The 14,347-nt window shown below is 34.8% G+C and overlaps 1 protein-coding gene across 1 annotated transcript; it reads left to right on the top strand.

The window, feature by feature from the left end:
* The first annotated feature begins 11,487 nt into the window (after positions 1 to 11,487).
* On the top strand, positions 11,488 to 12,844 carry LOC131657308 (uncharacterized). The gene is made up of 2 exons (XM_058926721.1): positions 11,488 to 11,618; positions 11,972 to 12,844. The coding sequence occupies exons 1-2, from the start codon at positions 11,565 to 11,567 to the stop codon at positions 12,383 to 12,385; spliced, it is 468 nt and encodes a 155-aa protein (XP_058782704.1). The 5' UTR covers positions 11,488 to 11,564; the 3' UTR covers positions 12,386 to 12,844.
* The last annotated feature ends 1,503 nt before the right edge of the window (positions 12,845 to 14,347 follow it).

The raw sequence follows: 14,347 nt of genomic DNA on the forward strand, positions 1-14,347 counted from the left end.
TTACTTGTTCACAAAAGTTATTCCTCTCATATGACTCTGGTAGACAACTTGGTGCACCTCCATTAGTATTATATTAGTTTCTCTATCGCCTAAGCATATTAGCATTGGTGTAGATGTCCCTATCTTATGTAATTTACCTGCATCGATAATATATATTGTATACAACTTTTTTTCGCTTTTCTGCTTCGTCTTTTCAATGGTTAATTGTTCTTACGTTACATACTAAACTATGAGTGTTATCCAGCTTTTAATGACCACTATATCTACAATGTTGACGGCTGTGATTTATATGCAGGAGGCGAGCATTATATCTTTTACTACTACTTTGTTGTGGCATATTTTCTTCGTGATGACGTGTTTTGATAGAAGATTGACGTTGGATATTTCTTCCTTAGGCGTGTAAGTTACTTAAAAGAAATTGAAATGCTTCGCTAGCTCTTGAACATTTTGCAGATGCTTCACGACTTCTCCCTTTTTAGTTGAGTATTCGTCAACGACTTAACTAGTTACCAAATAAGAACAATTTCTTCCTCGTAGATTTAACGGGTCAATTTCCCTTGTTAAAGTCATTATTGTAATTTAAGCAACATATTCCATTTGGTTCTTACTGGCCTTCAATTTGAATCACAATGCTTTTTATCTCAATATTGCTCGGACTTTCTAATAATACTACATCACTACTTCCCTTCAGGTGTCATGCTCTGTCCACTAACAAGATCCATATGTGGGGAGTGTATTTGCCTACAAGTGAGCTGAACTCTATCAAGAAATCAACTAGGACTTGTGATTCTATACTATATCTTAGAACACACTATATATGATATTGAGATAATTATTTAGACCAATATATCATTCTTTCATAGAAGAAGATGCTTGTGTGAAATACTTCTTCCGTTCCATAAAAATTGTTTTATTTAAGCAACGCACGATTCTAAAGAAAATGATTAGATAAGTTAGTTTTTATGAAAAAAACTAATATCATTTACTAGAATATACTTATTAATTGTAGCTAATAGAGTAGTTAAATAAAGAGAAAGCTATTAAATAGCAATATAGTTGTAAAAAATAATAATAAATGTTGCATAAAAACTGTAAATTGACAATTATTTTGAGACAAGAGAAAAACACAAATGTTACGCTTTTTATATAAGACAGAGTAGTTTTACGTTACATTTAGTAAAAATAATCACAATGATTAACTAGAATATGGATATCAAACGTAATTACGCTTGAATCATGAAGGTTATTCTTAAGCAAAGAGACCGTTTAAAATATATGGATGATTGGTAGGATATCATGAAGAATAACAACTTCAATGTGAGTAAAGTCTATAAGGCGCTACAAATGTGTGATCAAAAAGTTGAGTGGGGAGACTTGATGTATGGTAACATGGCGAGACCCCAAACTTGTTTTATTATGTGGCTCACTTGTTGTGGGAATTGGATCGAACTCTAGTGGGTCGAAGAGTAGCTTCTTGTTTCGACAGTGAATGTGTCGAAGACCTACATACTGTAGTCGAAGTGTGTTCTAGTACGTGGGTGTCCAAATGTTAGGGTTGTTAGTATTTCGAATTGGATATGCTTGTAACGTCCAATTGCTTAAGTTAGCTTGTACCCAAAGTTAGCTTGTAATGGGCATTTGTGAAAAAACCCATTAGTCTACTATGTTAGGTTTATTATAAATAGCATACTAGTATCTCATCATTGCATACTACAAATGCTAATTTAGGGTGAGACGATTATTTGTTATTCTTGTAACTTATAATCTTGACTGAAAGATAAAGGAAAGAATAGTAGTTATAACCAATCCTTGTTGTTCTTCTTGTTTATCATATTTGTTTTTCATTGTGCTCCCTATTATACTCTGTTAGAGGCATCCTTTTCACAATATTTAATACTCCTCTTATTTTTGAATGAGTTTCGTTTTAATTATTAAAATTTATTTCAAAATAAATGGTATTTTCATTTTTTAATACAAAAATATTTAATATTTTTTAAAACTTTAATTGAAATATACTAACAGTATAAATAAATCACAACTGTTAATTTGTTAAATATATTTGATTTTTATTTAATTTTTTTAAAATAACATAATTAAATAGTTGTAATGCGTTGATAGCATAAAAAGTTTAACGTTGACAATGCATCACAATTACTTTCTTTTTTTTTAATTATGTCACTTAATTATTATACATTATAGTATTTCTATCATATTTATAAAACTATTTTAATAAAAGTGCAATTTTTTATGACTAGATAATTACATTAACCATAAATAGTGTAAAGAAGTTTTCAATAATATTAATTTTAAAATAGAGGGGGTAAAAACTTGACAATTTAACGGTAAAAAAAATACTGTAGTGTATTAGTAATATACTGTAATTTGTTGTAGTAACTTTTTTATCTTACTCTCATTAAATTGCTTTTTGGACAACTACAAAATTTTAACTTCAGCTTAACTACATAGGCATGCAAACTTTACATGTGAACATCTTGAACATGCAAGCCTCTACACATTATTTTAGAGTTTCTGCTAAGGCTCTTTTATAGTGACTTCTTATATGCTTCTCCACCTATCTCATTTACATGTATATGTTGTTCATCATTACTCATAACATATCATGTTTGGACATAAAAATAGTAGAATAAGCATACATCTAACATGTTTGGGCAAACGTTAGCGAGTATTGCATTAGTTCATTTCATTGCATCGCATCTCATTTCTGTCATGTTATTATGTCTGTTATTACTTGAACTTAAGCTTGGTTTGTACCTTTAAATATGTTTGGATATTATGCTCTATTTCTTTACTATTGTGTTATGTAAGACACTGTTTTTTTTAGATTATTTTGTTATTCTCTTCTACTATTCTCCTGGTTTCTTTCTTTTTGATGTTGACAAAGGGGGAGATGAGTTGAGAGTACGGGGGAGCTTAGTACGGGGGAGCTTACGCATACAAGACCGGGGGAGCTTTCGTCATTTAATCAAATGTTTGCCATCATCAAAAAGGGGGAGTTTGTAAGAACAAGCATACACTCACAAATGAGTTTTTGATTCATGGCAAACATCACAAGCAACCAAATACAAAAGCATAAATGAATGACTCAAGACAATGGAAGATTATGAAGCTCAAATCACTCAGAAAATGGTATTGCATCTGTTAGGTCGACCAAGCAAAGCCCTAGGTCGACTCAAAACTAGAGCAAACTCAGCAAAACTGACAAGGTCACTGTTAGGTCGACCTACCCACACTCCTAGGTCGACCTAAACTGAAGGGATTTACAGATGTCACTGTTAGGTCGACCTACCCACACTCCTAGGTCGACCTAAACTGAAGAAAAGTCACAAAAATGCATTTCAACTGACTTTAGGTCGACCTAAACCTTCAACAGGTCGACCTAACTGGAAACAACTGCATTTAGGTCGACCTAAACCTTCAACAGGTCAACCTAACTGACTTTAGGTCGACCTAAACCTTCAGCAGGTCAACCTAACAGATTTTAGGCCAACCTAACAGGTCAACCTAACTGGGACAACTTCAACTCTGCTTCTGTTAGGTCGACCTAAGCACTAAAGTAGGTCAACCTAATTGCTGAAAACTTCCCAAATTATGTGTTTTCTCTGCTCCAACATACCAGCAACTATATATATCATTCCATGTTAATTATTCAACAACACCAACGACTGAAAGATACACAAATGCTTCTCATCTTTGTTCTTCATCATCTCCAACACAATTACACATAATCATTCTTGCGTTGCGGGTTAGTGATGAGTTCGATAACGTCCATGGAACGGAATTGAAGATTCCTAGTGGGTGAAGGTTTGTGGGGTTTGTTGGTGAATAAAATCTGCGGGTTTTGTCCTCCACGACGGGTGGTTCTTGGGGGTTTTTATCAAGAGGCGTTCATTGAGGATTCGGCTGAGTGTAACGATTGAGGAACGGGGAGTTCAAGGAATCAAGACACTGCAGAAGGGAATCAAAGTGAAGCTCTTGGATAACCTTGATCTTGGTCAAGATTAAGGGGGGAGAAGATTCAAAGGATCGACATAATTGGTTTATCGTTTATCGCTTTGTTATCTTCTTTGTATATACTACTTTCAACATTAATGAAAGATTACCCAATTTCAATTTGGAATTGGGGGCAGACGTAGTCGTAGCGAGGACGATCGACGAACTGCCTAAACAAATATCGTGTTCTTGTCGCTTTTACTTTTTCATTTACATTCTGTTCATATTTGGTTATAATAGCAAATTGATCAACGATTCGAGTGTTAAGATTGTGAATTAAGAACTTACACAAACATCACAATCCACCACACATTGAATTACCTTCAATTTGATCATTATCACCAAGTGTTTGTATATTTGTTTCTATCACTCTTACTGCATTGCAAACATTGTCCATCATACAAAAAGTTAATCTGATTTTCAATAAGAGAAACGCTTTGATTCTGCAACATATACTCTTATCATTTACCTCAAGTCTTTGACTGGTTTTTAAACACATATATAATCGTTTCGATAGTGGTTCGGAATAGACGCGAGTCGATTCAGAATCACTTCCGCTGAAAAGTCATTTAAATCCGTAAAAACTGTGAACGATCTATTCACCCCCCTCTAGATCCTAAGGCCAGCGTCTAACAAGTGGCATCAAGAGCTCTGGTTTATTCCGTGCTACGTGAAACACTTATTGGAAAGATGGCTTCCGGACCTAAAGGGGCTCACAATAGAGCTCCAGTTTTCAACGGTGAAAACTATGGCTATTGGAAGGATTGTATGTGTGTCCACATCAATGCAATTGATAGGAACATCTGGACAGCTATTGTCAATGGTCCCTTTCAGATCACCATGACAAATGCAGCTGGTGCAGTTGTTCCAAAACCAGAAAATACTTGGGATGCTGAAGATGAAAATAGATATGCATACGATTGGAAAGCGAGAAACATTCTAATCTCAGCTCTAGGAGTTGATGAATACTATCGCGTTTCCCATTGTAGATCAGCTAAAGCTATGTGGGACACATTGCAAGTTTCCCACGAGGGAACGGATGATGTCAAACTAGCTAGGATCAATACGTTAACTCAAGAGTTCGAACTCTTCCACATGGAAGATGGTGAATCCATCGAAAACATGCAGAAGAGATTCGTTCATCTGAAAAATCGGTTAAATTCTCTTGATAGACCTGTTTCCAATGCAGTTGCTACTAACAAAATCTTAAGATGTTTGAACAGGGAATGGCAACCCAAAGTTACAGCAATAAAGGAAGCAAATGATCTAAACACTTTAGACATCACAACTCTATTTGGTAAACTAGAGGAACATGAACAACACCTTAAATGCCTTGACATGCATGAGAAAAGGGCAAAGAAAGAAAAGAACATGGAGAAAGAGGTAGAGAAGAAGTCAATAGCTCTAAAAGCTTCGAGCTCCAAGACCTCAAAACGAGAGCCAAAGGATAGTGACACAAGTGATGACGAAGACTCCGATGATGAGGAAATGGGACTGTTTGTGCGAAGATACAACAAATATCTAAAGAAAAATGGAGCAAAACATTCCGACAAAGGCAAAAGATCGTATACTCCTTTATATAGTAAATACACTTTTGTACCAAAAGTATCAACTAGCAAAACTCCATATTCTCATCATATTACCTGTCATTATTGTTGCAAAAAGGGACATACCATTGAAAAATGCAAATTTAGGAGAATTTTAGTTCCTAAAGGAGTATTTCAATGGTTGCCTAAGTGCAACAAATTGTGTACTCACTACCAAGGACCCAATGAAAATTGGGGACCTCCCTCTTTAAATTAATCTTGCAGGAAAAGTGTCTTGACATTGCCGAAAGGTTGTGGTTCCTTGATAGGGATGTTCAAGACACATGACTGGAGACCTATCTCTTTTCGTTGAGCTTCAAGCAAAGAAAAAGGGGTATGTCACCTATGGAGATAACAATCGGGGAGCCATACTTGGTAAAGGAAGTGTAGGTAACCCTTCTACCACTACTATAACTGATGTGCTGCTAGTAGAAGGTCTTAAACATAATCTTTTAAGTATAAGTCAATTGTGTGACAAAGATTTTAAAGTAATGTTTACAAATTCTGGCTGCACAATAGAACATACTAAGAAAAGAGACATTATGTTTAAGGGCTTAAGAGTAAACAACATCTACATGCTAAAGCTGATGAGGGCATATTCCTTGGTTACTCACAATCTAGCAAAGCATATCGGATATATAATAAGAGATTACTTATAGTAGAAGAGTCAGTACATGTGTCTTTTGATGAATCTTATGCAAAATATGTCGAGAAAGGTCTTTCATTTAATGGTGCAGGTCTGTCCACTGAAGACATTGTCAAGGATAAGGAAGACGAGAATGAAAGTATTGTAAAGAAAGATGCTGAGAGAGAGAAAGATGAGTCTCACAATGAAAATGAAAAAGAAAGCATCTCAAACAATGAAGAACTTCCCAAGGCCTGGACAAATGTGAAAGACCATCCAATTGACAATATAATAGGAGACATCTCAAGGGGCGTTACAACACGCTCAAAGATAAGTAACTTCTGTCATCATTTTGCTTTTGTTTCACAAGTTGAGCCGAAAAACGCTAAGGATGCATTACTTGATGAGCATTGGCTAATGGCCATGTAAGAAGAATTAAACCAATTTAAACGGAATGATGTTTGGGACTTAGTCCCTCATCCGGGAGATCATCAAGTAATAGGCACTAGATGGGTTTTTCGTAACAAACTTGATGAAAACGGCGTTATTACTAGAAACAAAGCTAGATTAGTTGCCCAAGGTTATAATCAAAAGGAAGGTATTGATTATGAAGAGACATACGCTCCTGTAGCACGTCTCGAAGCTATTCGTCTCTTACTTGCTTATGCTTGTTCTAGAGACTTCAAACTATTCCAAATGGATGTTAAAAGTGCCTTTCTAAATGGCTATATAAATGAAGAAGTCTATGTTGCTCAGCCACCCGGCTTTGAGAATTACATGTATCCAACTCATGTCTATAAGCTGAAACGTGCTCTATACGGTCTTAAACAAGCCCCTCGGGCTTGGTACAAACGTTTGAGCAAATTTCTTCTTAGTCAAGGGTACTCTAGGGGTAAAGTTGATACTACTCTCTTTATCAAAAGAAAAGATAAAGATGTACTCTTAGTCCATGTTTATGTAGATGATATTATATTTGGGTCGACTAATGCAAAACTTGTCAAAGAATTTTCGAAGCTTATGCAGAGTGAATTTGAGATGAGTCTCATGGAGCTGCTCAAAAGATTTGAAATGAGTGAAGCGAAGGAGATTGACACACCTATGGCAACAAATACTAACCTAGACAAAGATGAGAAAGATATCAATCTTGTCCAAAGGAATCTCACTTAAAAGTTGTCAAAAGAATTCTGCGACATCTACGTGGAACTCCTACATATGGCCTATGGTATCCGAAGGGAAATGAGTGTTATTTGGTAGGATTCTCCGACTCAGATTTTGCTGGCTGCAAATCTGATAGAAAGAGCACCAGTGGAACATGTCATCTATTCTCAAATTCATTGATAAGTTGGCATAGCAAGAAAACAAGTATCGGTTGCATTATCTACTACTGAGGCAAAATATGTAGCTGTCGGAAGCTGCTGTGCGCAGATATTATGGCTCAAGCAACAACTTCTTGACTTTGGTATTAAGCTTGATCGTATACCTATCATGTGCAACAACACAAGTGCCATAAACTTGAAGAGCAAGAAGCAACTAGCTGACATCTTCACCAAACCTCTTGCAACGGAGCAGTTCTTCAACATTCATAGGGAATTAGGGATATTAGATATCTCTAATTTTGAGCTAAATGCGTTTGTTTTCTTAATTTTATTCCTTACTTTATATATATATATATATATATTGATTATGCTCAAGCTAACATCTCTCTCAGTATGAAGGTAGTTCATCATCAAATCAAGCATCATTCCACATTGACTAGAGGAATATACTTCATTATACGAAATGATGACGAGATACCTACAATTGAGAAAGTGGTAACATGTTTGTTGTTCACTTCCAAAAATATCATTGATGCTATAATATGCTATCAATTAACATGTTTATAGTGACTTCTTATATGCTTCTCCACCTATCTCATTTACATGTATATGTTGTTCATCATTACTCATAACATATCATGTTTGGACATAAAAATAGTAGAATAAGCATACATCTAACATGTTTGGGCAAACGTTAGCGAGTATTGCATTAGTTCATTTCATTGCATCGCATCTCATTTCTGTCATGTTATTATGTCTGTTATTACTTGAACTTAAGCTTGGTTTGTACCTTTAAATATGTTTGGATATTATGCTCTATTTCTTTACTATTGTGTTATGTAAGACACTGTTTTTTTTAGATTATTTTGTTATTCTCTTCTACTATTCTCCTGGTTTCTTTCTTTTTGATGTTGACAAAGGGGGAGATGAGTTGAGAGTACGGGGGAGCTTAGTACGGGGGAGCTTACGCATACAAGACCGGGGGAGCTTTCGTCATTTAATCAAATGTTTGCCATCATCAAAAAGGGGGAGTTTGTAAGAACAAGCATACACTCACAAATGAGTTTTTGATTCATGGCAAACATCACAAGCAACCAAATACAAAAGCATAAATGAATGACTCAAGACAATGGAAGATTATGAAGCTCAAATCACTCAGAAAATGGTATTGCATCTGTTAGGTCGACCAAGCAAAGCCCTAGGTCGACTCAAAACTAGAGCAAACTCAGCAAAACTGACAAGGTCACTGTTAGGTCGACCTACCCACACTCCTAGGTCGACCTAAACTGAAGGGATTTACAGATGTCACTGTTAGGTCGACCTACCCACACTCCTAGGTCGACCTAAACTGAAGAAAAGTCACAAAAATGCATTTCAACTGACTTTAGGTCGACCTAAACCTTCAACAGGTCGACCTAACTGGAAACAACTGCATTTAGGTCGACCTAAACCTTCAACAGGTCAACCTAACTGACTTTAGGTCGACCTAAACCTTCAGCAGGTCAACCTAACAGATTTTAGGCCAACCTAACAGGTCAACCTAACTGGGACAACTTCAACTCTGCTTCTGTTAGGTCGACCTAAGCACTAAAGTAGGTCAACCTAATTGCTGAAAACTTCCCAAATTATGTGTTTTCTCTGCTCCAACATACCAGCAACTATATATATCATTCCATGTTAATTATTCAACAACACCAACGACTGAAAGATACACAAATGCTTCTCATCTTTGTTCTTCATCATCTCCAACACAATTACACATAATCATTCTTGCGTTGCGGGTTAGTGATGAGTTCGATAACGTCCATGGAACAGAATTGAAGATTCCTAGTGGGTGAAGGTTTGTGGGGTTTGTTGGTGAATAAAATCTGCGGGTTTTGTCCTCCACGACGGGTGGTTCTTGGGGGTTTTTATCAAGAGGCGTTCATTGAGGATTCGGCTGAGTGTAACGATTGAGGAACGGGGATTTCAAGGAATCAAGACACTGCAGAAGGGAATCAAAGTGAAGCTCTTGGATAACCTTGATCTTGGTCAAGATTAAGGGGGGAGAAGATTCAAAGGATCGACATAATTGGTTTATCGTTTATCGCTTTGTTATCTTCTTTGTATATACTACTTTCAACATTAATGAAAGATTACCCAATTTCAATTTGGAATTGGGGGCAGACGTAGTCGTAGCGAGGACGATCGACGAACTGCGTAAACAAATATCGTGTTCTTGTCGCTTTTACTTTTTCATTTACATTCTGTTCATATTTGGTTATAATAGCAAATTGATCAACGATTCGAGTGTTAAGATTGTGAATTAAGAACTTACACAAACATCACAATCCACCACACATTGAATTACCTTCAATTTGATCATTATCACCAAGTGTTTGTATATTTGTTTCTATCACTCTTACTGCATTGCAAACATTGTCCATCATACAAAAAGTTAATCTGATTTTCAATAAGAGAAACGCTTTGATTCTGCAACATATACTCTTATCATTTACCTCAAGTCTTTGACTGGTTTTTAAACACATATATAATCGTTTCGATAGTGGTTCGGAATAGACGCGAGTCGATTCAGAATCACTTCCGCTGAAAAGTCATTTAAATCCGTAAAAACTGTGAACGATCTATTCACCCCCCCTCTAGATCCTAAGGCCAGCGTCTAACAAATTCAAATTCAATCATTGGATTTTTTTCTTCAAATTAACTCATGAAATTTATAATACTTATAAAAATTAACTATTAAAATAGTTTAATTAATTTTAAAATCGAAATCATAAGAAATACATAACTTCTTTTTGTCTAAGAAGAAATATGTAAATTCTAATTCATCTTAAAACCATTGATCAATTAACTGTGAGAATATTATTTAAAGGTTTTGAGTGAATATGTGGTTTGTCTTTCACAAAAGTGTGTTTTAAATATAAAATATTTTTACTTGTATCGAAAGTATTTTTCACAGGTGAATGATATTGCGTATAGACTCACCCTTGAATGATAGAGTTGAAAATTACTTGTACTAACCATCCGAATTGCCTCCAACAATTATTAGGTCATTGATATTATTAGGTCAGATAATGTATTTCAACTTAGAATAAGAGGTCACAATTGTTATGTGTCTAAAATTAAGATAATTATTAATTTTTCCATTTCATAAAAAAGTTTTATTTGTATTTTTTCTTTTTATATTTTAAAATAATTATCTCTTTACAATATTAATATAACATTTATTATTACTTTTTCACTCTTATATTTCTATTTATCACGTTTTATTTTATTCAACTAATCTATTAACTACAATTAATAAAAATATTTTAGTAAATAATATTAATTTTATCATTAATATTAATATATCTAATCAATTTTTAAGAATCGCACATTGTTCAATTAGACGAAGGGAGTACTACTTCTATAAATTAAAAGAAATTGAAACTTTAAATTTCTTGAAGTAACTTATCAAAATAATTATGTTTGATCAAGATTCTTAAAAATTTGTTTTTATCGTTTTAATAAGTTTGTTTAAGATTTTAGAGAATCAATTTTAATTTAAAATAAAAAACTAATTCTAATAGCTTTTCCAAACCTTATTAATTTTAAAATATAAGACTTTCGTTTATGAGCTTCAAATTAAAAAATATACATGATATTAAACAAAACAATTATTTTTTTCCGAAACAAACGCACCAAAAAAATGTGTAAAATAACAGTTACTAAATAAATTGTTTTTAGACACAAATAATTTTATAAATTATACCATATAAACAAAAAATAAAAATGTAATCTTGCAATTCAAAGCCTAGTGTCCTCGTTATTTATTCTTTTTTCTTTTTATTCACTAATAAATATTTTTAAATAATGTATAACACATAGTTTATTATTTTTAAAAAATAATTTCATCAAACAAAACCTTACTATCCTTATTATTTGTACTTTTCCTTTCCATTTTCTTATAAATAGCTCAACTCATTTTCACTTCAAATGCATCTTTCACATTAAAACAGTTTTTCCACAATAACATAAGAGAAAAAAATGACACACAAAGTTGTTTTGTCTCTCCTCCCTTTTCTCCTGCTCTTGTTGATTGTAAATTATTAACTTTACATGATTGTATCTTTTAAAATTATATTATTCATCACTTATTCACATAAATCTATCATTTCTCATCTTTATTTGTATTTATCACTTTTCCTCACAATCAAACTGTTCTATTTGATTTGACAAAATAAGGTTTTTTCCATAATGAAAATTAGAAAATTTATTTTTCTCTAATTGTCATTTTAGATTATGTATCCATCTATTATGATGAGTATCTATCTACTATGATGAACGTGTAACTATGCAGCATAATGTGTATCATAAAATACTTGAGTTTTTTTATTATCATATATATCATCCAAATGTTACTCATTAATATGCATTTATTCATTGTATTGTAGAATGGAGAAGGAAGCTTTGCTAGATATATAAAACTTCCACAAGAGAATGTAGAAGAAAAACAAGTTGATCAGTCTTATCTTGATGGTTGGCTCAAAAATCCATTGAAGAACCAAAAACTCATTTCTAACTTCAACCAAGTTTATCTTGATGGATGGTTGAAAGATACTCGATCTGAGAGCGCAAAATCCACCCTTGACGCCAATCAAGTTTACCTTGATGGGTGGTTGAAAAATACCAGAGCTGAGAAAGAAAAATCTAACCCTGACTACAACCAAGTTTACCTTGATGGATGGTTGAAAGATACCCGAGCTGAGAAAGCTAAATCTACAGTTGAATCCAACCAAGTTTATCTTGATGGATGGTTGAAAGATAACAAAGCTGAGAAAGTAAAGTCTGCACCTACATCCAACTAAGTTTACCTTGATGGATGGTTGAAAGATACTCGAGGGGAGAAAGAAAAATCCACCTCTGACTCTAACCAAGTTTACCTTGATGGATGGTTAAAAGATACTCGAGTAGAGAAAGCAAAATCCACCTCTGACACCAACCAAGTTTACCTTGATGGATGGTTGAAAGATACCCGAGCTGAGAAAGCTGAATCCAACCAAGTTTATCTTGATGGATGGTTGAAAGATATCATAACTGAGAAAGAAAAGTCTGCCCATAATTCAAACCAAGTTTACCTTGATGGATGGTTGAAAGATTCCCGAGCAAAGAAAGAAAAATCTACCTCTGACTCCAACCAAGTCTTCCTTGATGGATGGTTGAAAGATACTCGAGCAGAGAAACCAAAATCTACATCTGTCTCCAACCAAGTTTATCTTGATGGATGGTTGAAAGATACTAGAGCTGAGAAAGCTAAGTCCACCCCTAACTCATGTTAGACGCTGGCCTGAGGATCTAGAGGGGGGGGGGGTGAATAGATCTCACAGAGTTTTTCGGAATTATTTCGAACTAAAGCGAAAGCGGTTCTGAATCGACTTGCGTCTATTCCGGACCGTTATTGCAAGGGTCGTATATGTGACAAAACCACAAGACAATTGAGATTAACGATGAAGTGATATGTTATCGAATCAATACGTTTCACAGCTGAAAATCAATTAACTTCTAAATTGACAAACTTTGATTTGCAATGCAGTAATAATGGAATAAGCAAAAAGACAAACACTTGGTGATAATGTTCAAATTGATGATGATTCAAGATGTGGTGAATTGTGATGTTTATGCAGAACCTTAATTCACAATTTTAACACTTGAATCGTTAATCAATTTTGCAATTATGGCCAAATATGAACAGAACGTAAATGAAAAGATAAAAGCGACAAGAACACGATATTTGTTCAGGCAGTTCGTCGATCGTCCTCGCTACGACTACGTCTGCCCCCAATTCCAAATTGAAATTGGGAAATCTTTCATTAATGTTGAAAGCAGTTTATACAAAGAAGAAAACAAAGCGATAAACAATAAACCGAATTTGTCGATCCTTTGAATCTTCTTCCCCCTTAATCTTGAACCAGATCAAGGTGATCCAAGAGCTTCACTTGATCCCTTTTCTGCAGTGTCTTGAATTGCCTTGATCCCTTGTTCTTCAATCTTCACACTCAGATGGATCCTCGATGAAACCTCTTGATAAAAACCCCCAAGAAACACCTATCTTGGAGGACAAAACCCTCGGATTTTATTCACCAAAAACCCCACAAATCTTCACCCACTAGGAATCTTCAATTCCGTTCCATGGACGTTATCGAACTCGATCACTAACCCTCAACGCAAGAATGATTATGTGTAATTGTGTTGGAGATGATGAAGAACGAAGATGAGAAGACTTTGTGTATCTTTCAGTCGTTGGTGTTCTTTTCAATAATTGAACCTTGGACAATATATATGAGAGCTTATCAGTTGGAGCAGAGAAAACCAGAAATTTTGGCATTTTTGATCAGATAGGTCGACCTCTTGTGGTGTTTAGGTCGACCTAACAGAGCTGCATATCCTTTGGATGTCATTTGTTCCCAGTTAGGTCGACCTGTTAAAGAAGTAGGTCGACCAGAATCCACTTCAGATGCGTTTTGGGGACATTTCCTCAGATTAGGTCGACCTAGTTGTTGTGTAGGTCGACCTAACAGAATGATATGTAAATTTCTTCATTTTAGGTCGACCTGTGTTGGGAGTAGGTCGACCTGACTGCTGTTTTTCTGAGATCCTCTTATTTTGCTTGTGTTGAGTCGTCCTGTATGCATAGTAGGTCGACCTGCTCTGTTATGAGTGACCAATGCTTGCTTTTCTTTGAGTTCTTCTGCTTGTGCCTTATTGCTTGTATGCTTGTTGAGTTTGCCATGAATCAAAAACATCTTTGTGGGTGTGATCTTGTATTCACA

The sequence above is a fragment of the Vicia villosa genome, linkage group LG3, assembly GCF_029867415.1.
Source record: "Vicia villosa cultivar HV-30 ecotype Madison, WI linkage group LG3, Vvil1.0, whole genome shotgun sequence".
NCBI classification, from domain to species: Eukaryota; Viridiplantae; Streptophyta; class Magnoliopsida; order Fabales; family Fabaceae; genus Vicia; species Vicia villosa.

Excerpts from the sequence above, each read along its gene's own strand:
- LOC131657308 (XM_058926721.1), top strand. The coding sequence starts at position 11,565 with ATGACACACAAAGTTGTTTTGTCTCTCCTCCCTTTTCTCCTGCTCTTG. Across the intron at positions 11,619-11,971 it reads TTCTCCTGCTCTTGTTGATT|AATGGAGAAGGAAGCTTTGC; the intron begins GTAAATTATTAA and ends ATTGTATTGTAG.